A 22,479-nucleotide genomic window follows, 5' to 3' on the forward strand; every position below is an offset into this window, starting at 1 on the left:
GCCGCCGGGGTGACAATCGGACAGGGGGCCTGGGGGTGCCCAGGGATGGGCAGCAGCTCACCGTAGCCCTGCTCGTACTCTCGATGGCGCCGGCGGCGGCGGCGGTGGCGGCGATGGTGGTGGCGGCGGTGGCGCTGGCGCTGGCGCTGGAGCCGGGCTTGCCTGTCCCTGCGGATGCTGCCCACGATGATGGTAATGCAGGAGAGGATGATGACCACGCCTATGACCGCGCTCGCCACCAGCACGGGGGACACGAGCAGGTGGCTGTGCTCCGAGCTCTCCGAGAACGTGGGATAGAAGTAACTGGTGCGGTTGTACCGAGCTACTGTGGACAGAGAGAGACACTGAACAGAGATCCTGCCCCACACCTTCCTCCTGTCTCCCTGCTGCCCTGCGAGTTATCCCTCCCTCGGTGTGTGTGTTAAGTGACTCCAGTCGTGTCCAACTCTTTGCGACCCTACGGACCATAGCCCACCAGGCTCCTCTGTCTGTGGGATTTTCCAGGCTGGAAACTGGAGTGGGTGGCTGTGCCCTCCTCCAGGAGATTAGTGCCGCCTGGGAAGCCCTCATTCCTAAGTAAATGGAGGCTACTGTGGCCCATGGACTTTATCCTGACTGCTTCTGCTAGGGAGGAAGGGAGGAGTGCCTTGCCCACATCCTGCCCCCCACCCCCACATCTACAGGAGCCTCTACTAGTGAGGATTGACCTCTTCTCCTCTCCCCTGAAGCCTCTGCCCTGGGAGCTCAGCCAACTCAAAGATAGGGAAAAAGGAAGCTCAGAGAGGGCAACGGACTTGCTCAAGGTCACACAGCAAATTAGTGGCAGAGCTGAGGCTTGAACCCAAGATCCAGTGCTAGACCAGGACTCTCCTCCACCAAGGCACGAGGTTGGAAGGTCAGTGTGACTTTGCCAAGGTCTTAGGAATGGATGGAGGATACTCATGCATTGGAGTTTGAGGACAAACCATACTGGTCTCCTGCTTCGGGGGTGAATCCTACCCAGGGGACACCAGGGAAATCAGGCGGGCCTGGGCCTGCGGGCAGTAACTGACCCAGGCAAGTCAGGGGGCTGGATCTGATCAGGGAGGACTTCTCGGAGAAGGTGAAATTTGGAGGTATTCCAGGCAGGGGAAGAGCAAGGGCAAAGGTGCAGAGAGGTACGAAGGGGCTTCTAGGAAGGGGTGTGACATGGCAGGAGTATGGGAAGACGAAAGAACCTTGTCTAGGACCAACAGCTGGGTCCCTGAGAGCCCTACTAAAGGAAGCTTCTGGGAGCCATGATGGCTTTGTCCTCCCGATGGATAAGATGATGGAGCCCGGGGGCTGGAGCACCAGGGAGGGGTTAGAATCAGCCAAGAGCATCCACGGGCCTCTGCCCAGGGAGAACCAGCACCTCATTAGTGAGTCTCTGTGACTGCTCCTTAATTCCCTCCCACTCAGCTGGGCTGGGGTGTGGATTTCCTCTTTTACAGATGTGTGAACTGATACTCAGGACTGGTAAGTGACAAGCCAACGGTCATTCTGTTACTCCGTGGTCAAGTCAAGCAAGAACTCAAGCCCAAACTTCCAAGTCCAGAGCTCACTGCACTCTGTGTCCCCATCCCTGGCATGCTGGTCCCACCTCCCCAGAGCGAGTGAGCCGCAGACACTCGGTGAGCCACAGGGGCAGGGCAAGCATTCCTGGGCCCTGTTCTGAAAGGGGTCCTTCTGTCTGCCCTCCCAGAGCCGAGGTCCTAGGCCCTGTTCTGCATCTGTCATGTATGATCATGCATGGTTTCCAGGGCTTGTGTCTGAGTGCCCTCTGTGTCCTCAAGCTCAGCCCTGGGTCCAAGTTCACCAAAGGTGCCCAAGGCATATATTGAATGGGTGGCTCCAGCCTTGAGACCAGATGAAGAAGTGGCAGGGAGGCCCTGAACTCCCTCGCGGGAATGAGGTCTCTGTCTTGGGTGTCTGAGGATACTGTACTGAGAATGCTGTAGTAGGGCCCTGTTCCCAGGTAAAGGCCTGGACAGAAGCTGGAAGCTCAGCTGTGGCCACCTGTTCCTTCTTATCCCTTTCTAGCACCATGTCCAAAAGCCTCTCCCACATTCAGCCCATGGCAGGGACAGGGAGGTGAAGCAGGAACTTGGGGTCGCTGCCTGAGCTGTGAAGATGCCCGGCCAGCAGTTCTGCCCATGCTGGTAGCTCTTGAAACCTACTGACATTCATTAGGAGCGGCTGGCTTGAAATCCTTACTTTCTGGGCCAGTATATCATCCTACCTGAGAGCCAAGCCTTTGCCTGCTGAAGTTCATTGTAAGCTGCTCTCCTGCAGGTGCATTCACTGGGGAGAGGGAGAGACCCTTGGCTTTGGCTGGGCATGTGTGCTTCTTGACCCCGTGATATGAGAATGTCAGGGTATGTGAATTTCTGGGATTCTTTGGGGGCCAAACGCACACCACTGTTTTGAGAGCCCCTGCTATGTGCAGGCTCTGTTTAAAGAGCTCACTTCATCCCTGAAGCTATGTTCTCCCCATTTTAGAGGTGAGGATACTGAGGCTCAAAAATATTAAATGACCCACCGCAATCATATAGCCAGTATACAGCTAATTGATAACCATTCTCTTTCTGTTTGGCCCAGGATCCAGCCTCAGCATCCTTTCCTTTTTTAAAACATCCTTTCCAACATAGCACTTCACACAGTGATTACCCTGGTCATGAAGCGAAGCTTGTGGCCACCGCTCATCTAGTCCACAGTGCTGCCACTTCTGAGCCAATGACCAGGCTTTGGCTTTTACTAGGTCTGAACCAGGGGCCACTCTGTTACCATATTCTCTCTAATAAAGCACAAGCCAACTGGCCATCCAACCAATGTCACCGTCTTCCCATCTACCATGTGGCCTCTCCCCTTAGAAACCAATGGTAGGACTTGGGACTGTCAGAGACAGTCAGTCCTCCTTGGGGAGCATAGGAGCGTATGGAGTCCACACTCAACTGGTTCAGTATGTCCCAGCTGCTGCGATGGCTTGGGACACTCTGGCCACCCCATGATCCAAGGCAGATGGGCTACTTAGAAAGCTGGCCAAGGCAAGGTTGTGGGTTCCCAGAATAAAAACCTAGGGCAGGATGTGTGTGAGTGCGTGCCTGCCCTGCTCGGCATGCAGTACCTTCTGCCAAGGTGCCAGTCCCATGGGGTCACCTTGAAGATGACTTGCTGCCACCTGCTTCAGCTGCTAAGGGGAGCCTCACCCTCCTGGCAATGCTGGGCTCATTACCAGCCAGGCGTGGAGATGGCAACACCGCACCTGCATATGAAGCCAGTTTGGGCAGGCATCCGCCTGTATGGCTGGTGAGAAATTAATCTTCCAGTCACTGTGACCGGCGGAGGTAGGCGCTGCTTTAAATTATGAGGGAAATTCTTCCAATTTCCAAATGCAGGGTCCACTTCATCAACGAGATAAAAATGACTGCAGAAAAACGACATGATGCTAACACCCCTTCCCACCCCTTTGCCTCCATGTCCCCCATACCAGCTGCAACAAGGACAGAAAATGAGGCAAGCTTTGCCTCTAGCCTGATTTTCTTCCCAAGTAGCCTCTACAAAGGTGCTGATGACCAAGAGGAAATTGTACCCTGAGATGTGGCCCTTCCTCCACACACCAGCATGATGAGCTAACTTCTGCTGAGCACCTACTATGTGTCCTGCACCATGCTTGGTACTTTTCATGTACTAGTTCATTTAATTCTTATGATGGCCCATGATGGGAACTCCAATTAACAGGTAGAGAAACTGGGCCTCAGAGAGGTTAAGTGATTTGTCCAATGTCACACAGCCCACAAAGAGGGACCCAAGTCAGTGGGCAGCCAAAGCCCTGTGCTCTTAGGCAAGATGCTAGTCTGTGGCTAACAGGCACTGTGAGATAGAACTCATGTTTTCAGGATCTTGCTAAAGTGAAAATTTCCTCTCCCTAAAATTGAGCTTTGCTTCCTCCTGACCACCTTATATGTAGCAACGTAGACCATGACCTAAGTCTTATTCAGGGTGAAAGTATATCAACAGCTAAACATTGCATGTCATGTTTAGCTAAACTAAGCCTTTAAACAGCTAAACATCCCTGGGTCAGGAAGATTCCCTGGAGAAGGAAATGGCAACCCACTCCAGTATTCTTGCCTGGAAAATCCCATGGACAGGGAAGCCTGGCAGGCTACAGTTCATGGTGTTGCAGAGTCAGACACGACTTAGCACATATATTGCTAAGTTTTGAGGGGCTGGCAGAGGTCCACTATTAAAATCTAGAAAAATCAAAAGACCGTTCTTGGGTTTCCCCTGGTGTCCAGTAGTTAAGACTCAATGCTCCCAATGCAGGGGCCCAGAATCCATCCCTGGTCAGGAACTAGATCCCAGATAACACAAGTGAAGATTTCATGTGCAGCAACTAAGACCAAGCACATCTAAATTAGGTGAAAAGGCTGTCCTTTAATTCAAGGGCAAAGAGGAGACTTCCAGGGGCCTGGTCCAAGTGTTCTAGGGGCGCCTTCTGGCTGAAGAAAGGGATAGTGTATGTGTATGTTAGTCGCTCAGTCGTGGCTCTTTGCCACCTCTGTCCATGGAATTCTCCAGGAAAGAGTACTGGAGTGGGTTGCCATTTCCTTCTCCAAGGAATCTTCCCAAGAAAGGGATATATCATAAACACACGAAGGCTGCTGCCAGGCTCCACGTGAGCGTGGAGCGAGGGTGGAGCAGTGCATAGACCAAAGGGCATGCGTGGAGCGTGGAACGTGAGTGGGCGAGCGTGGGGCGTGCGTGGCGTGTAGGTGGAGCATGGGGCGTGCGTGGAGCGTGGGTGGAGCGTGAGGAGGCCGAAGCCCCGGCTCCCGGGCTCTGAGTGGAGCCAGGCTCGACTGAAAGCTCTTGACGGTGAGCTGTTCCTGAGAGAGTTCCTCCGCCGCGCCAAGCTGAAGTCCTGTGAGCACGCCGCAGACACAGCCCTGGTGCTCTCCCGACGCTGCGCATGGGGTCCTGAGGCTCCTGTCGGGGCGGGGATGGTGCCTGGGTCCGTGGGCCGCCGCCGGGCCAGGCAGAAGCCAGCGCTTGCGCCTTCGGACTTCTGCTTCAGACTGTGACTGGGAACCACTGGTGAGTCAGGCCCTCAGTGACCCCGGCTTGGGGTTGGGGCCGGGTCTGGCGCTTGCCTCCTCTCTGTGTGAAAACATGGCCACTCCCATTTACAGGACACTGAATCTTGGTGGGTTGAAGTTTGTCCACCTGGTTTTGTGGCAGAGCTGGGATTTGAACCCGGGTGTGTCTAATACTGCATGAACTTGTGGCCCAAGGCAGAGGCGGAGTTGGGAGAACTGGGCTACATTCCTGGTTCTGCCACTTACTCTCTGTGTGACCTTGGGCATGTTCTCTGCCTTCTCTGGACCTGCTCACTGTTTGTCTGAAAGATGTTTATTCTTGGATCCTGAATCGTTCTTCCTGAAGGGTGGGTAAAGGAGTAGGGAGGAGGTGGGAGCCCGGTGAATGCAATGGGGGAGGCAGTGAGATCAGAAGATTGCTCTTTGCAGCCTGAAGCCACCTAGGACCACTGGTAAAGGAAGGGCACCGAGGCACCGAAGGTGCTGAGCCACCGTCTTTAGTTCTCCAGTCCTGCCCTTATCTTCAGAGATGCTGGCTGGAGGAAGAAGGGGGCTGCGGACAGAGATCTGACTGATGGTCCCCATCACAGAAAATTCTGAACGCATTTGTCACGGGTCCGCTTCCCTAAGTCTGGCCTCAGCAGTGCACTTCTTCTCCACTGCTGGAGCCACCAGGGTGAGGCTGTGAAGTCATTGGATAAAATCTGGGGAAGAGGATTCAGGCTCAGTCTTTTCTTTGCTCACCAATGGCTGGTCCCAGCCTCCCAGCTGGGACTAGGGTAGGGGCACACGGCAGGGCAGGCTCACTACACGTGGGCACTTCTGAGTCCTGTCCCCTTCTTTTTTGGGGCAACTTCCCAGCCCACTTGTCACCTATCGATACCTATCCTCTTGTCACCAGGAGACTGTGATGGAGAGAGATTAGGGCACTGGGGGCAGGTCAGGAACATCCACATAGGGGCCGGGTCTTGCAGGATGAACCAGCAGAACAAGAGCCAGGGAGGGAGGAAGGGGCCTGGGCAGGAGTACAGAAGGGTGAGGTCACAGAAGAGCTCAGGGAAGGAGGTGCTCCTGGGGTGAGGCTGTGGGCTGCCACGTGAACACTGGGATTATGAGGCTGGGGAAATGGCTGCTTGGTGTTCAGGATTCTTCTTACAATGGAAATGTACCTCTGCAAGATGTCAAGGCCCTGACAGGTTTTACTTCACTGTCTGAGGCATTACAAGTAGGGCAGGTTATAGTGGAAACTGAGGATTAGAATGTGAAGTCATCCACCCCTCCATTAATTCACTCAACCAACTGATTATCCACCCTCCCATGTATTTATGTACTTAGGCATCTACTCAGGATCCACTTGATCATCCATGCATCCATCCATATATCAATCATCCATCCACCCACCAGTCCTCACTAAGTGCTTCTCTGCCTGGATACATGCGAGGTGCTAGGAACATGTATGTGAGTCAGCTAAAATGAACCTCTCAAACTGTAGAAAGCACAAATACCCCAGTGCTCAGGGGGAAAGTCTTGGTAGATCATGGAGTTCTCTGCTCTCATGTTATGCAGAGTAGCCCTGCTTCTCTCTGTTTATACATCAGAGTTAATAGGAGAGTGCTCCACTGCCATGTTTAAGAACTTTAGCCACTGCATTAAAATATAACTGGGAAAATAAAAGTGACCACCCACAGGCCATTCATGACTCTATAAATATAAGATGAAAATGATTTATTCCACTATTAAGATAGATTCTGCCACTTAAATAAACTCACCAAAATTAACTCACATGTACTTTTATGTATCCAAACTCCATAGCTTACCATCCTGTCATCATTCACTAAGGTTTTATCTCCAGTTTGATGAACAATTTATTTGTTGGTTGGAGAACTCACAGACCACTTTTCCCTGTTTCTGCAGAGGAAGTGGTGAACTGGCTGACATTACAAAATCCAACCACAGCGGAATGAGACTTTCAACTTGAACCCACACCACCAATCTCTCATTTTCTTGCTAGAGTCATCAGTGGCCTTGAACTCATTGTCTCTACTCTTCCACCATCACCTAGAGTTGGCTTTTCGGCTGTTTTCCGCGGAGGACACAGGCTTTTATAACACCAGCAGTCACTGTGCCTGCTTGATGTGTAGGAAATAGGGGCACTGTGTGGGGAAGCAGCTGGATGGCAGCTGGGGGCTGGCTTGGCCCACCCATCAGCTGGGGCATTAGCTGTCACATCCCCATCTGCATTGTGCTGTGCTTAGTCGTGTCCAACTCTTTGCGACCCCATGGACTATAGCCCACCAGGCTCCTCTATCCATGGGATTCTCCAGGCAAGAATACTGGAGTGGGTTGCCATTTCTCTCTCCCTCATTTGCATTATGAGCCTCAAAATCATGGCTTCAGAAAATGACCATTTACTACAATTTGGTCTTTCCAGGAAGTTCATGAATAATTAATTGATACATAAAATGTTAAATTCATGAATGCTTCAAATTATCATCAACTGTCCCCCAAGCTGGGCCAGCCTAGAGATGTGTTCTTGGGCCACAATGGCTGAGCCCCCACCCCAAGTACTATCATCATTCTTAGTTTTGTTCTGGCCTTTTGCTTTTGTGGGTTCTGATTCTGGAACATATCACGGGACTTTGTCCCCTGCTCCACTGAAGTTCCCTCAAATAGAATTTAAAAGGGCATGTGGGAAGCCACCAGGGCAGCAGTGTATTAAAAATAATACAGTATGAGAAAAAAGACCTATTCCAGGAATGCAAGAATGGTTTAAGACCACGAAATCTATTAACGTAACATGTCACTTCAGGAGGTAGAATGAGAGAAACTACTAGACCAGGCAAAGATACGTACTTCTTGGCCACATTAGATACGAATGATCTCAAATGCTGACAGCATCACACTGAACCATGGAGCTTTGGAGTAGTTTCTCAGCGTGTGGCTCATGGAACATAGATTTCTAAAAACATGGAGTGTTTGTGGAGAAGTCCTGAATCCCCTCAGTCCCCAAGGTTGCTCTGCAGCCCTGAGCTGGGGCACCCCAGCCCTAGTCCTAATGCCTTTTATTCACCAGCATTCAGTGTCTGAGGTGAATGGCCCTAGTGTCCTCTGGGAGAAGGGTCACTCCTCAGCCATCTTCCTCAGGGCAGTGGTGGTGTGGGGGGAAACCCCAGAGCTCCTCCACCAAAGCTGACATGCATCTGGTCCTCGGACCTTGCCAAGTCAGAGAGTCCTGGGTTCAGATCTTGGCCCTGCCTCTTGCAGGTCGTCTCTGGGAAGTTTACCCCTCTGAGCTTCTAGCACTTCAATTGCAAAATGGGAACAGCAATTTCTTTGAGCTAATTAAAGCACACTGCTTAGCAGGATGCTTGGAACACAGTAGGTGCTCAATATTTGACAATTAAACCTTAAAATCTTAACAAAACATTCCCTAGACATAGTGCTAAATATGAAAGGCAAACAGTAAAGCTTCAATAGGAAGACACTGTAGAACATCTTTATGATCTTGAATTTCTTAAACAGGATACAAAGGTATTAATACTGACTGAAACAATGGGTAAGTTGTACTATATTAAAATAAAGATCTTTGGTGGGAGTTTGGGCTTCAAGGTGGGCAAGGGGCATGGGGACTGAGATGTGAACAGGATCAAGGACATGGCTAGAGCAAGGGGAAGATTTTGAAAGAGTTTCTAAATAATTTGTAACCTGCCCTGGGACACTGGTGAATGCTTCTCAGGGAGGAACCTGTCTGTACAGGTGCCTGGAACCAGATAATAGATCCCAAGACATAGAAGGCTCCTCTTCACATTCTTATGGGAGCCTCCATTTTTGCATAATTAGCTCTTTCACTCTAATACTCAAGAGAGTAGCCACACTGTCACTTACAGGAGTTCAATGTCAAACAGTAGTAACTGAGTATAATGCTTCTTGTGATGATAGAGGAAAACTCATTTGGAAACCTTGGTCTCATGTTCAATGAGGGGACCTAAAACAGCCTTTCTTCAAGTCAGTGATAAGTAAAAAGCCCCACAGGATTCCTTTTCAGTTCGAAAATGCAAGTCCTTGCAGCAGCTGACAGGGAATGTGCGATATGTACCCGGGCTGTCTTTTGATGGTGACTCATGTCGCCAGTGCCTTTGCCACCTCTGATTACCTATGTTTCAGTATTAGTGTCGCTTTAGTACTTTCAATCCTGTAAAGATTTTTGCAGTGGAAGTATAACTCTTGATTACCTACTAAACTTGGAAACACTTTAGTTTCTTACCTACTAAACATGATCTTCATTCAGTTTTTATGATATGTTTTTGCATTCTCCTCTTCTCTAAATCAAAGCCAGTGTTGAACAAAGGGATGATGCCGTGCATGTCTTTCTCCTCTTGTGTGTGTTCCATGGACGCGCCCTCCCCATGGCTCTTGTAATAAGACTATGGTGTATAGCTGGGCCTTTCATTCTTGAGCACTTAAAAATAAATGGCACTGCAGGAGAAGTGCTGGCTGTGCTAGGATTGAGCAGAAATTGATTTTGAAACGATAGGTAAACATTTGTTAAATCAGACACTGAATTTCAGCCACTGTGGTGGTTGAGCTGTTTAGTTTATTGTTTTTAATGCTCAGTGTAATTCCTATTTTAAAAGAATTTAAGGAACACTCCATAGGTTTCTGAATATATGGACTCGGAAATTCCATACTGGCTGGGAATTTGATAGTTATGTTGTCCTAGATAATTGGATTTTACGCTTAGTAGATATGGCAGTGTGCTAGCATCGCTCAGGTGTAATTGATCATTGTGCTGTCTGGCAAGGATAATGTGAGAGCCGTGCCCCAGTGTGACTGTTCTTATTGTTTAGAGAGTGTTGGTGACTTACTGTGCAAGTATATAGCCACGTGTACTGAAATTGTCCTTAAACTGTTGGGATCACAGTCATTATTTTAGTTTTAGAGGTACTTTTGTATCTTGGAAAAAATAAGAAAGAAATTTAAAAGTTTAAGTTATTTCACAAGCAGTCTCTTTAAATTTCATTTAGCCTAACACCTAAAATTTCAATAATAGACAAAAACTCTTTAATAAGACTGCCATCCAACTTAAAAGGTGTCCACCTTGGCTTTTACATTTATAAAAATGTATTATTTGAAGTGCATCAGCAGGATCCTCTGCTCCTAAGAAGTCCAAGAGGGTACCCCCTAACTGTATGCTCCATATCATTTTATTTTCTGTAAATTTTAAAGTTAAATACGAATAAAGCAAACAGTTATATATAAGACTTGATAAATACTCTCTATATAAAAATTTGAGAATATCTTTGAATGCAAAGACATGGTTATAAGAGTCAAAAAATCTTCCAGGGACGTCCCTGGCGGTCCAGTGGACTTTACCTTCCAGTGCTGAGGGGTGCGGGTTTGACCCTGGTTGGGCAGCTAAGATCCCACATGCTTCTCAGCCAAAAACACTAAACATAAAACAGAAGTAATATAGGAACAGATTCAATAAAGACTTAAAAAATGGCCTGTGTTAAAAAAATCTTAAAAAAATAAAGCACTCCACAAAGAGGAAGAAGATTTTTGCAATAATATATCCAACACAGGTCTGGTATTCAGAATATATAAAGACTGCCTAGAAATTAATACTAAAAAGACCCAATTAAAAAAAAAGTGGGCCAAAGGCTTAAATAATCACTTCACAAAAGAGGATATCCAGGGTGCTAGTACACTGTACTTAATAACTAGAGAAATTCAAAGGAAAACCACCAGGTGATATTTCTACTATTTTCCAGAATGGCTGAAGTGAAAAAATTCAGAGCAAGCACTGGTGAGGATGGAGGGCAATTAGAACTCATATATTGATGACAGGAGAGTGGACTGGTACTGCCTTTCTGGAAAACTGTTTAGCCCTATCTATTAAAGCCAAACATATGGATGTCCTATAACCCAGAAATTCCACTCCTGGGCAGAACGAATCCTCCAACAGAAATGCGTCAATATGTTCACATACTAGAACAGTGCTGTCCAATATGGTAGTCACTAGCCACACGTAGCTGCTTAAATTAATGAAAATTAAATTAAAAATTCAATTCCTCAAAATTGGAGATGATTCAAAGAAACTGAAAGATGTCCCATGCTCCTAGATTGGAAGAAATAATATCATTAAAATGCCGTAGTATCCAGAGCAATCTATAGATTTAGTGTATTCCATACCAAAATAGCCATGATATTTTTTGTAGAACTAGAACAAATAAACCTAATATTTATATGGGACCACAAAAGACCCTAAATTGCCAAAACAGTCCTGAGGAGAAAGAACAAAGCCGGCAGTGCACACAGTACTATGTATAAGACAGATAACTGAAGGGACCTACTGTATAGCACAAGGAACTGCTGAGTGTTCTGGGATAATCTATATGAGAAAAGGCTCTGAAGAAGGATGAATGTATGTGTATAATTGAATCGCTTTACACCTGAGACTAACAGAACATTGTAAACCAACTATACTCCAGTAAATACAGAACAAAGCTGGAAGTATAACTCTGCCAAATTCAGACTATCCTACAAAGTTATAGTAAGCAAAGTAGTATGGTATTGGGACAAAAACAGATACATAGATCCATGAAACAGAATAGAGAACCTAGAAGTAAACCCCTGCACCTATGGTCAATTAATCTACAACAAAGGAGGCAAGAATATACAAAGGAGAAGAGACAGTCTCTTCAACAAGTGGTGCTGGGAAAACTAGATAGTTTCTTGTAAAACAATGAGATTAGAATATTCCTTCACACCATATACAAAAATAAACTTTAAAAGAGTTTAAAGATCTAAAGGTAAGACCTGAAACCATAAAACTCCCGGAAGAGAACATAGGCAGAACACTTTTTGACATAAATTGTAGCAATATTTCCTTGGCTCAGTCTCCTAAAGCAAAAGAAATAAAAGCAAAAATAAATAAATGGGACCTAATTAAACTTAAAAGCTTTTGTACAGCAAAAGAAACCATCAACAAAACGAAAAAACAGCCTACATAATGGGAGAAAACATTTTCAAATGATGAGCCCAACAAGAGATTACTGTTCAAAATATATAAACAGCTCACACTGCTCAAAAAAAAAAAAAAAAAAATCGAAAAATGGTCAGAAGACTTGAATAGACATTTATCCAAAGAAGACATACACATGGCTAACAGGTACATGAAAAGATGCTCCACATTGCTAATTATTAGAGAAATGGCAAATCAAAACCACAATGAAGTATCACCTCACACTTGTCAGAATGGCTGTCATCAAAAGGAAACTCAAATAACTAATATTGGAGAGGATTTGGAGAAAAGGAACTCTAGTTCAGTGCTGGTGGGCATGTAAATTGGTGCAGGCACTGTGGAAGACAGTATGGAGAGTCCTTAAGAAACTACAAATAAAACTACCATATGATCCAGCAAAAAAACCACAAATAAAACTACCATATGATTCCACTTCTAGGTATATATCTGACGAAAATGAAAACACTAATTATAAGAGATACATGCACCCCAAAGACCCCATGGACTATATACTCCATGGATTTCTCTAGGCCAGAATAGCCTTTCCCTTCTCCAGGGGATCTTCCCAACCCAGGTATTGAACCCAGGTCTTCCACATTGCAGGCAGATTGTTTACCAGCTGAGCCACAAGGGAAGCCCAAGAATACTGGAGTGGGTAGCCTATCCTTTCTCCAGTGGATCTTCCCAACTCAGGAATCAAACTGGGGTCTCCTGCATTGCAAGCAGCTTCTTTACCAAATGAGCTATCAGGGAAGCTCCCCAATGTTCACAGCAGCACTACTCACTATTACCAAGATATGGAAGCAACCCAAACAAAGCAACCCATCAACAAACAGTTGGATTAAAAGGTGTGACTCCATATATATTCCATATATATATATATTGAATGGAATACAAAAGGAATGAAATAATGCCACTTGTAGCAACATGGGTGGGACCTATAGAATATTATTCTTAGTGAAATAAGACAAGGAAGCCAAATACTATATGAAGTCACTTATATGTAGAATCTTAAAAATGATACAAAGGAATGTATATACAAAACAGAAATAGACTCACAGATATAGAGAACAAACTTGTGGTTACCAAAGGGGAGAAGGAAGGAACAAATTAGGGATGTGGGATTAATAGATACAAACCACCGTACATAAGATAGATCAGCAACAAGGATATACTGTATAACACAGGGAATTGTACCCATTATCTTGTAATAACCTATAATAGAGTATAAACCGCAAAAATGCTGAACTAGTATGCTGTACACCTGAAACTACCTGTATTGTAAATCAGCTGTACTTCAGTTAAAAAATTTAGTCTTCAGTTGCACTAGCCACATTTCAAGGGCTCAGTGGCTGCAAGTGGCTAGTGGCTATCATACTGGGCAGTGAAGATGTAGAACATTTCATTATTGCGGAAAGCTCTGTTGGACAGCATTCTATTAGAACGTTCACTATTCATCGCCTCAGCCTGAAGAGTACTCAGATGTCCACTAAAGTAGAATGGATAAGTTATTTGTGGTATATTGACACAACGGAATATTATACAGTCCATTGTGTCAGTGTACACAATGTGATGAGAATAAGTGATCTACATTTATACACAATACTGTCATTGAATCTCATGACAGAATATTGAGCACAAGAAGCCAGACCAAAAGAGAATATCCTGTATGATTCCAAACATATAAAGGTCAAAACCTAGAAAAGCTAATTTATAGTGACAGGTGTCAAGACAGTGGTTGAGCTGGGCATGGCGCAGGGGCTGGAAGGGCACATGGCCAGAGCTGTGGGCTGCAGCTCATGATGTATTTCTCGATCTGAGTGTGCTGCGTTTGTGGATTCAGCTGTACACTAATGATCTGTGCGTATTTCTGTATGTGTGTTTTATACAGTGGTGTGCTGGCAAACCAGCTTTTCAGGAAAAAAAATTCCTGATTTGTAGTGTTGTTTGCCAATTTCTACGGTGTAAAACTCCCATCATGATGGATTTCAGGCTGGCTACCAATGATTAAATGGGTCATTAATCTCCTGAATATTTAGCTACTCACTCTTGTGAGCTGGTATTTCTCCACTACACAAACAGACAAACAAAAAAAACTAACCCTATAGAATCCCCATAAAAAGGACTCCTCAATTCAGTTCATTTCTCACTTCAGATATTTAGAGGTCCTCCTGAAGACTTGAGGCCCAGAGAACAAGGACTGAGCAGGCAAAAGGGGAAGGTTTTGTTGGCCTGACTGTCCACTGCCTCCATTTTAGACTGAGGGGGCACCAGGTTCTAACAGCCTTTGTCCTTTTAAAGACTAGCTTGGTAAGCCAGTCCTGGTATTACCATTCCCTGATGGACAGGGAGGCCTGGCGTGCTGCAATTCATGGGGTCACAAAGAGTCGGACATGACTGAGTGACTGAACTGAACTATGATTGGCTTAGGGGTGGACATGCAACTAAATACTGGCCAGTAAGACATGAGGGTGGTCTTCTGGGAACTTCATGCTGGGGAACTTCTGGGAAAAGTTGTGTCACTGCCTGGGTTGATGTTGGCCATCTTACAATGGAGCCATCTTACAATGGCCACCTTACAGTGGAGCAAGAAGATGGAAAGAACATGGGTCCTCAGTGATGTTCATCTCTGACCACTGAAACTGAGGCCCTAGAGCTGCTCCGTCTCAGGATTTCCCTCCCCATGTGGAAATAAGGTCTTCATTTTTTTTTTTTTTTAAAGACATGGCTTGGATCATAGTTATGCTCTTTTTCTTTGTCTTCCCTGAGGACAGAGGAGAGCAGGCTCCTTGTGGAAAGAGCGCTTCATGTGGAGTCATGCTGGGAGCATCAGTGTTTCAGCTGCAAACACGCTAGGCGACCTGGTCCGGTCCCCAGTATGCATCCCAGTTTCTGCATCTCTAGTGAGAGGCAGTTGGGGTGGAGTCTACGGGTAAGTCCCGTAGGGTCAGCAGAGGATCTCTTACATCCAGTCTAGAAGGTAGGGAGAACCCATTTTCTTGCATTGTCTCATTATGTGCCTGTGATGGGGTCTGATGAAAGGCTGGCACCTGGCTAGCCCCTGATGAGAGCCTGTCAGATGAAGTATGGCCCAGTATGCCATGCTGTGTCTGCATGCCCAGTTGGTAACGGAGAGGGAAGACGTGATCTCCCCTTGGAACAGTCTTGGGAGGACCCTGCAGGGAAGACCCTGCAGGAAGACCTCCTCTCACTGTGGGATAGAGGAGCCAGAGGAGAAGGATAGAACAAACCCTTCTTGACTGACTGTGTGCTCACTACACTCTCAATCACCCTGGAAAGTGGGTCTCATGATCTCATTTCATAGCTGAATAACAGAGGCTTGGATGATTTAAATACATTTGCTTCAGTGGTTTTTGAACCTGTATCATTCAGCTCTTGCTGTTTTTACTGTAATTGGCTATATCTCTAGCCCTAGCCCCATTCCTAGGGGAGACAAGTATTATCTGGGGGCTGAAGGGCCTGGTGGATGGGCAGAGGAAAGCTCTGGAATGACTCTTTTTCAAACAAGGCCTGGAGGTCACCTACAGATATGGAGTCCAGGTGGGAAGAGGGAGCAGCCCTTAGAAGCTGATGAAACCAGGGCTAATAGAGGACATGGTACTTTAAATGCAGAGAGAAGCAGAAGGAACTCTAGGAGGTGAAAATGTATCAGGCTATCAGAGGGACTGGTGTGGCCAGTGCCCTGAGCTTGGGCCTGGAAGTTTCTGCTTTCAGATGCTGCCACCTCCTCTAGCGGTCCCTGGGCCCACAGGGCATGTGACTTCTCTCTTGGGGCCTCTCTCTCCTGACTGGGAAGCACGTGGTCTGCACACTTCTGTGGTGATGTCACAGAGGGTGACCAGCCTTTCCTAATCATCCTAGGCATGGCTCCAGATACAGGAGGGTGGCTAATGTAGTGTAGTCCTTGGCAGAGAAATGGCAGTGTCCTTACTCATTCCTGTTTGCAGGTAAATCCTCCCCAGTGTACTTGGCTTTGGGGCGCCGTGGGTGACAACTCCAGGGATCATGCTTGCTTGGCAAGATTTCTAGATACAGAAATCAACTTAAGGCTCAGTCTCTAGATCCTTCCGTTTCCCACACTCCCAGGGTTGTGGCAGAATAGGCTGGAGTGGGGCAAGAGGGTGGCAGAGAGGTCAGTTAGGAGGGCAGAACAGTGGTCCAGGTGATGACAATGGTGTCCTTGGTCCTGGGGCTTAGTGGTGGGGATGGCAAGATGGAGTCAGATTTCAAAGTGAAACTGTTAGGATTTTCAGATTAATTGGTTTGGAGTAGATGAGAAAGGAGAGCAGTAGAAACTCAGAAAGTTTGGGGCTTGAGTACATGGAAGAACTGAGCTGCCATTTACTGAGATGGGGAAGATGATGGGTAGCTTGGGTGGGGGACTAGAAGTCAAGATTTAAGGTTTTGACTTGTTCCATCTGAGATGCTCTGTAGACACCTGAGTGGACATCTGAGTGGAGATACGGGGTGGACAGTTGAATATATGAGTCTGGAGTTCAGGGAGAGTCTGGAGCTGGAGACGTAAATTTTGGGACTGACAGTGTATGGAAATGTCTTGGTACCATGAGGTGGATGAGGTCACCCTGAGAGCCCACTGCCAGGGGAGGGGGAGATACAAAAACTCTGCCAGCTGGGAGTGCTCTGCAAAGGCTGGGGTACTGCTGCTGTTACCAGTACTATATTAAGCGCTCAAGCTGAGGCTGATGCCCTCTTGTCAAGGACTCTAATATTAATATAAAATGATTGTGCACTTAAAACTGAGATTAGCTGTCAGATGCTGAGCACTTGCTACTGTCAGACTCTGGGATCGACCAGAGAACTCAGAGGAGGGGTAGCCAGGATATTCATGGGGCCACAGAGTGGACTTTCCATTTAAGGGCTGGGGGTTCAGGAGCTAGCTTTCAAGTTCTTCCTTCTGTTGACAGTGAAGTCTCTCAGAGATAATACACAGTAAGCAGAGCAGAAAACAATATCTGGTCCACACCTCGGGTTCATCTCCAGAGTCCCAATCTCTCTCCATTTTCACCAATCTGTTGCCAAAGACTTGGGTCATGTTAAGCATTGTAGAGAGAGGGTGGTCAAAAGGCTATGACTTTCAAGTTTCTCAAGCATCTTCTCAGTGTCTGGCACCAAGCTAGATTCTCCTTGTGGCATGTCAAATGTGGGCATCAAACCAAAAGGCTATTATGACTGTTTACATTTTACAGATGAGCAGATTGAGGTTTCTAGATGTGAAGAAGCTTGCTCTAGATCTCACAGCTGGCAAGTGTCAATGCTATGTTGTCCTTGAACCCAAGCATTGTTGACCACATCACACAACTCTGAGGGAGGCCCAAGCCCACCCAGAGGCTTTTCCAGGCTATGATTCCTTCTGGCCTGCTGACAGCCTGTGAACTTAGCAGAGACAAGCCCCATCCAATTCCCCTGTGGACCAGTGGTTGCTACCCTCTACTCTTAGCCCTGCTTCGCTGCATGCTCAGTCTCCCCTGGGGCCCCAAAGCCCCTCCTCCCCAAGGTCTGTCCCTTGAGGCCACCCCCACTTCACAGCCTAGGAAGCTCTGTGGAGCTGCAATGTGATGTGCTCGTGGTGAAGTAGTTACAAAGCATCTGTTCTTGAAGCCTGGATCCTGGGGGAATCCTGGGCTGCCCTTCCCAGCTGGGGCCAGATGGAGGAGGCTCCCACGCACCCAGCCTCTCTGAGGAGCCCTGCTGGTCCTTCTTACTCAGTGCTTAAGGCTGGAAATGGCTCACAGGCCTGCACTTGCAGGGAGGAGACCAGATTTCCCTCCTGCAGCCTTGTAGCCAAATCCCTCAGGGCTTCCCCTCTCCTGTTCTTGCCTCCTCTTCCTGCCTTAGTTTTTCCATCTGCCTAACTGAGAGGGAGGGACGTGGAGGTTTGTTGGGGCTGTCTCTGTGAGAGGCTGAGATGAGCTAAGATCCTTGCGATGTAACAGGGGTTGGGGGAGCCCAGGATGTGGGCAGGGCCTGGGAGAAGTCGGCCCCTCCTGGTCTGATCCAGGGCTGCCCAGCTCCTGAGAGACCAGTGGATAGTCCCACTTCACCTGGTGTCCAGAGCTGTGGATGCCAGCCAGACCTGTGCCCACTGCCTTGCCCCAGGTTCACATTCCCTGTTGACTCTCCCTGACTTCCCTGAACTCTTAACTCCTAGCAGCCAGGTCTTGCTAGGGAAACTGGTGCTTGTTTTTCCTTCTGGTGACTTTCCTCTTTGCCCCTCTCAATTGGCAGGATGTAAGGGTGTGGAAACCCAAACAGGAACAAGCTATGGTTCCTGTTCTAAGTTTTCCAGATTTCAGTGGGCTTTGGCATCTTCACATGTACCAAGCAAGATAATTTTGTGAGCCAAGACGGTTCAAGCGATTCCCTATTAGGCGTCTAAATTCACAGAGCAGGAGAGGAGGTGCTAAAAGAGTGTGTGTGTGTGTCTGTGGCCAGATGATGAAGCCTGACTTCCGGCCTTGCCCCTCAGTGTTCCCAGGCCAGGTGAATCAGGGCATCAGGGGCTCTTGTGGTTCTGCATCCCTCCTGAAAACCACCTGAGGGCCTCTGGTCCGTAAGCTCAGGAGGCCAACCATGAGGAGTCTGCTTCACTCTGTTTGTTCGCTTGTCTGGTTCCATGAATATCTACTGAGGCAGCAATTTCCAGGATGGGGTCTGAGGAGGGAGTTGGACGGGGGTGGGGAAGTCAGGAGAGAGATCTGTTGACCTACTTTGGAGACCCCAGGGTCTCCCTGGGCAGCTGGTAGTGATGCAGGTGTTGGAGGGAAACTGAGGGTCACTTGGAGGGCTGGTGGTGATGGTGGTACCCTAAACCAAGACAGCAAAATCAAGCAAGCTGGCATGGAGGGGAGGGCAAGGAGTTCAGAGTGGGACGGGCTATACTTGAGCAGTGGAGGTGGGGCTTCCCAGGGGAGCCAGACAGTGGAAGGCAGAAGGAATCAGCTCAGGCAGAAACCGGAGTGGAAGAGAGTCGTGGGAACTGCTGGCCTATAGGCTGCAGTTGAGAGAAGAGTGAGGATGAAATGGTCTGGGGTGTACAGGGCGAAAAGGCCAGGGGGGTTGGAGTCCTGGGGGACCCAGCATCCCCGGGCAGGTGTGAGAAGAATGCACCCTCCTCTTGCACCAAAGGAGACCATGAATGGATGATCAGAGCCCAGAGAGCCAGAGGGGCTGGAGGAAAACCCCAGGGTTCAGAGTCCAGAACCCGGTGGAGGAGCCACCAGCAAGGTTGATGTGACCAACAGGGTCAGATGCAGCTGAGAACTGAAAACTCTGGGATGGACTTAGTGACACAGCCGCTGATGTCATATTGGGGTGAGGGCGCAGGAGCCAGGTTGAAGCAGACGAGGGGTGCTGAAAGGGAGGATGGTGAGCACTTCTTAGCTCAGAAAAAAAGTAAAGAGTCTGACTGGACACTGTGAGGAGAAGAGAAGAATCCTGCAGAGAAGAGATGATAGAGGAAGAGGTGGGCCTGGATACCCTCATGGGACCTGGCCTGGGACCTCTTTCTTTAAGTGAAATCTGAACAGACCCCCAACCCAGAGATGTAAGCAGAGCTGCTCTGGCTGAAGCAGAGGGTGGTGGGGCATCTGGGTTCTGCCCACCTGGTCTCCTCTCACCCTCCAAGGAGCCTCACAGCTGCTCTGAGCTCCTGGAACCCACTGGCCTCAGATAACTGCTTCATTTTAGAGATGAGGATGGGCTGGCTAGAGCCACGGAGAGAGTCTGGTGGCAGAGTCAGGAGCTTCAGCTTCTCCCCCTCCAGGGCCTCATCCACAGTGTTGGACTGCATTTATTCATTCAGCAAACATTTACTGAGTGCCTACTGCCTGCCAGGCACTGAGCCTGTGTGGGGAGAGGGGGATTCAGAGAAGCTCAGTAACTGCTCCTGACCAGCCCAGGATACCCGTGACCACACCCTGGAGTCCTCAGGAGCTGCTCGCACAGAGCCTTGTCCTGGGGTGATGTCCCCTGTTAGTGCAGACGGCAGGGCTCCAAAGGGCCTGGCTCAACCCCGGAAGGTTCTGGAAAGTCCTCCACACTCAGCAGCCCCAGCCTTCTGCACTGCCAGCTGCTCCTGGGGGTGACAACACAACCACCCAGACCCCCTGTGGGGCAGGTGTCCCTGGGCTCTTACCTGCTCCCATGGCAGCCTTCTCACCTGGCCTGAGGCTTTGATAGCTGATCATTCCACAACAGCAGACATGGTGGTAACAGTAACAGTAATTTACTGAGCTTGTCCTATGTATCAGAAAGCTTATTGCTCTTGACCTATGCCCTCCTCGGTACCCATGGCAGCCAGCAGCCAGGCTGCACTCTCCTGCCTCCTGAAAACCAATCCCTGCACAGTGAACGCACTGCCACCTTACCCCCCTGGCACGCCTGGCGTGGTCGCTCCCGGACAGGATAGGCCAGCTCTCCCTACCTCCACTACAGCAGCCCCTTGATGCTTGCAGAGTTGACAGTTGGCGATTTGACTCTCTGCAGGAGAGGTTCCCCAACGCTAGGAGGTAGGACATGTAACCAGTGGTACAGATTTGAACAGACACTGGTGAGCAGGGTGAGGGAAGTTGACAGGTAGACAGGGAGCCTCAGCTGGGGGCCCCTATCTCACACAGACTCACAGTCCCAACCTCACCAGGGAGAAGGGATGGGGAGGTTATGCACGTCCTCCAAAAATGCAGCAAATGAAGGTGGCTTGGAGGGGGCTCAGGGGACATCATGGGAGGAAGCAGGTGGCTGCCAGGGAGAGAGGCAACTCTGGGGTCAGGGTGGCAGCATGAGTCATGAAGGCAGGGTTGACGATGAGTAGGGGAGTAAGCCACAGGGGCTGCAGCCTTGAGCCCCAGGGTATACCTGATTGAGTCCATCGTCTAGATGCGTGGGCATCAGGGAGCCATGAGAAGAATGTTACAGGCAAAATCATCTAGTGGCTTCATTAGATGAAAAAATGAATTATTAATAGCAAACAAGGGACTGCCTGGTGAGGCTGCTCTAGGAAGGGTTTCCTCAGACACTGAACCCCAAGGAGTGTGTTCTGTGAAGCACCCATCTCATGAGACATTCCTTGTTGTCAGATAAGTTTGGGTAGACCCCTGGGCTTTCTCTTTCCTATGGAGCCTCACTACACAGCACCACCTTAAAGGCTCTGAAGAGTCCAGCAAAACTGACTTGACTTATGTCACTCAGCATTTCCCACACTCATTTGACTATGGAATTTAAAAAAAAGTAACCTCATTAATATCCCTTGGAAGAACCCTGACCCACACTCTGGGAAGTACTGATATGGAGGGACTGGCAAGGTGAGACATCTCTTGCAGATGGTCAGGGGTCTTCTGTGTTGCCCTCCCCCATCCGTCATATCACATCGAACCCCAATCAGACCCCTGGAGCTCTTTGGCCAAACATCCTAAAAACATTCTCTGCATCCTGACTCTGCCATGCTGGCCCCGGTCCATGGAAGGAGATGGGGAGGAGACTTACAGGGGCAGGGGCGTTTGAAGGACATGTAATCCTTGGAGCAGAATAGTGGAGCCAGCCTGCCCACGTGTAGAGCTCTGACTTCTTGCAGAGAAGGACCCTCCGCTCACCTGCAGAGACACAAACAGGCAGGTGATGGGGGCGCCCACATGGCACCTGCTGACCCTGCAGGCTGGGGGCTTGTGTACCCTGGGCTGTCAACCTCTGGGGAGAGGATTGTGACTTTGATAGTCCTAGTCCGTGGGGGCGGGGGTGTGCTGGGGGGCTCTGGGCTGTGGAGTATGAGGGTTCCAGGGCAGAGGTGGCACAAATGTGTGCTGGCATCTCAGTGGTCAGTGGAAGGGGGCGAATATCTCTCCTGGGTTGACCTCTGAGAATCCTGTAACTGTTAGGGCTGAAAAGACCCTTACAGATCAGCTCAATGTCCTCATTTCACAGAAGGGGAAAGTGAGACCTGGAGAAAGCGAGAAACTAGTTCAAAGTCCCACAGCTGGCTCTGGAAGGGTATTCATAGATGCCTAGCTCAAACATTATTATTATCATCATTATCATCACAACAGTTTTAAGAGAAAGATGCTTTTTTCATTCTCATTTTATAAATAAGGCAGTTGAGGCTCAGGGAGGTTATGAAGCTTTCCAGGGTCACACAACTTCTAATTACAGGATGGGACTGGAACCCAGGTTTGTGTGACTCCAAAGCCCACACTGTAAGCCAGCACACTTCCTTAGAAGGTGCCTACTAGATTAAATTACCAATTCAGAAATAAAGAGCTAGAGATTACAATTTTCTCTTTACCAACAGCCCCCCCCCCCACACAC

General features: G+C 48.4%; 1 protein-coding gene across 3 annotated transcripts in view; it reads right to left on the reverse strand.

The window, feature by feature from the left end:
* The window catches only part of BEAN1 (brain expressed, associated with NEDD4, 1), a 33,839-nt gene that overhangs the window by 8,438 nt on the left and 2,922 nt on the right, over positions 1 to 22,479 (reverse strand). Inside the window, exons 2-3 of one of the 3 annotated variants that reach the window (XM_010851094.1) lie at positions 21,664 to 21,770; positions 62 to 322 (exon numbers count right to left, since the gene is read on the reverse strand). In XM_010851094.1, the coding sequence (XP_010849396.1) occupies positions 62 to 322; positions 21,664 to 21,688 (286 nt within the window). In that variant the 5' untranslated portion in view covers positions 21,689 to 21,770. Of the gene's footprint in view, positions 1 to 61; positions 326 to 20,317; positions 21,190 to 21,663; positions 21,771 to 22,479 lie in introns of those variants that run through there. The other 2 variants (XM_010851093.1, XM_010851092.1) reach the window with 2 other exon arrangements.

This window comes from Bison bison, unplaced genomic scaffold (genome assembly GCF_000754665.1).
Source record: "Bison bison bison isolate TAMUID 2011002044 unplaced genomic scaffold, Bison_UMD1.0 scf7180017864297, whole genome shotgun sequence".
Classification (NCBI taxonomy): Eukaryota; Metazoa; Chordata; class Mammalia; order Artiodactyla; family Bovidae; genus Bison; species Bison bison.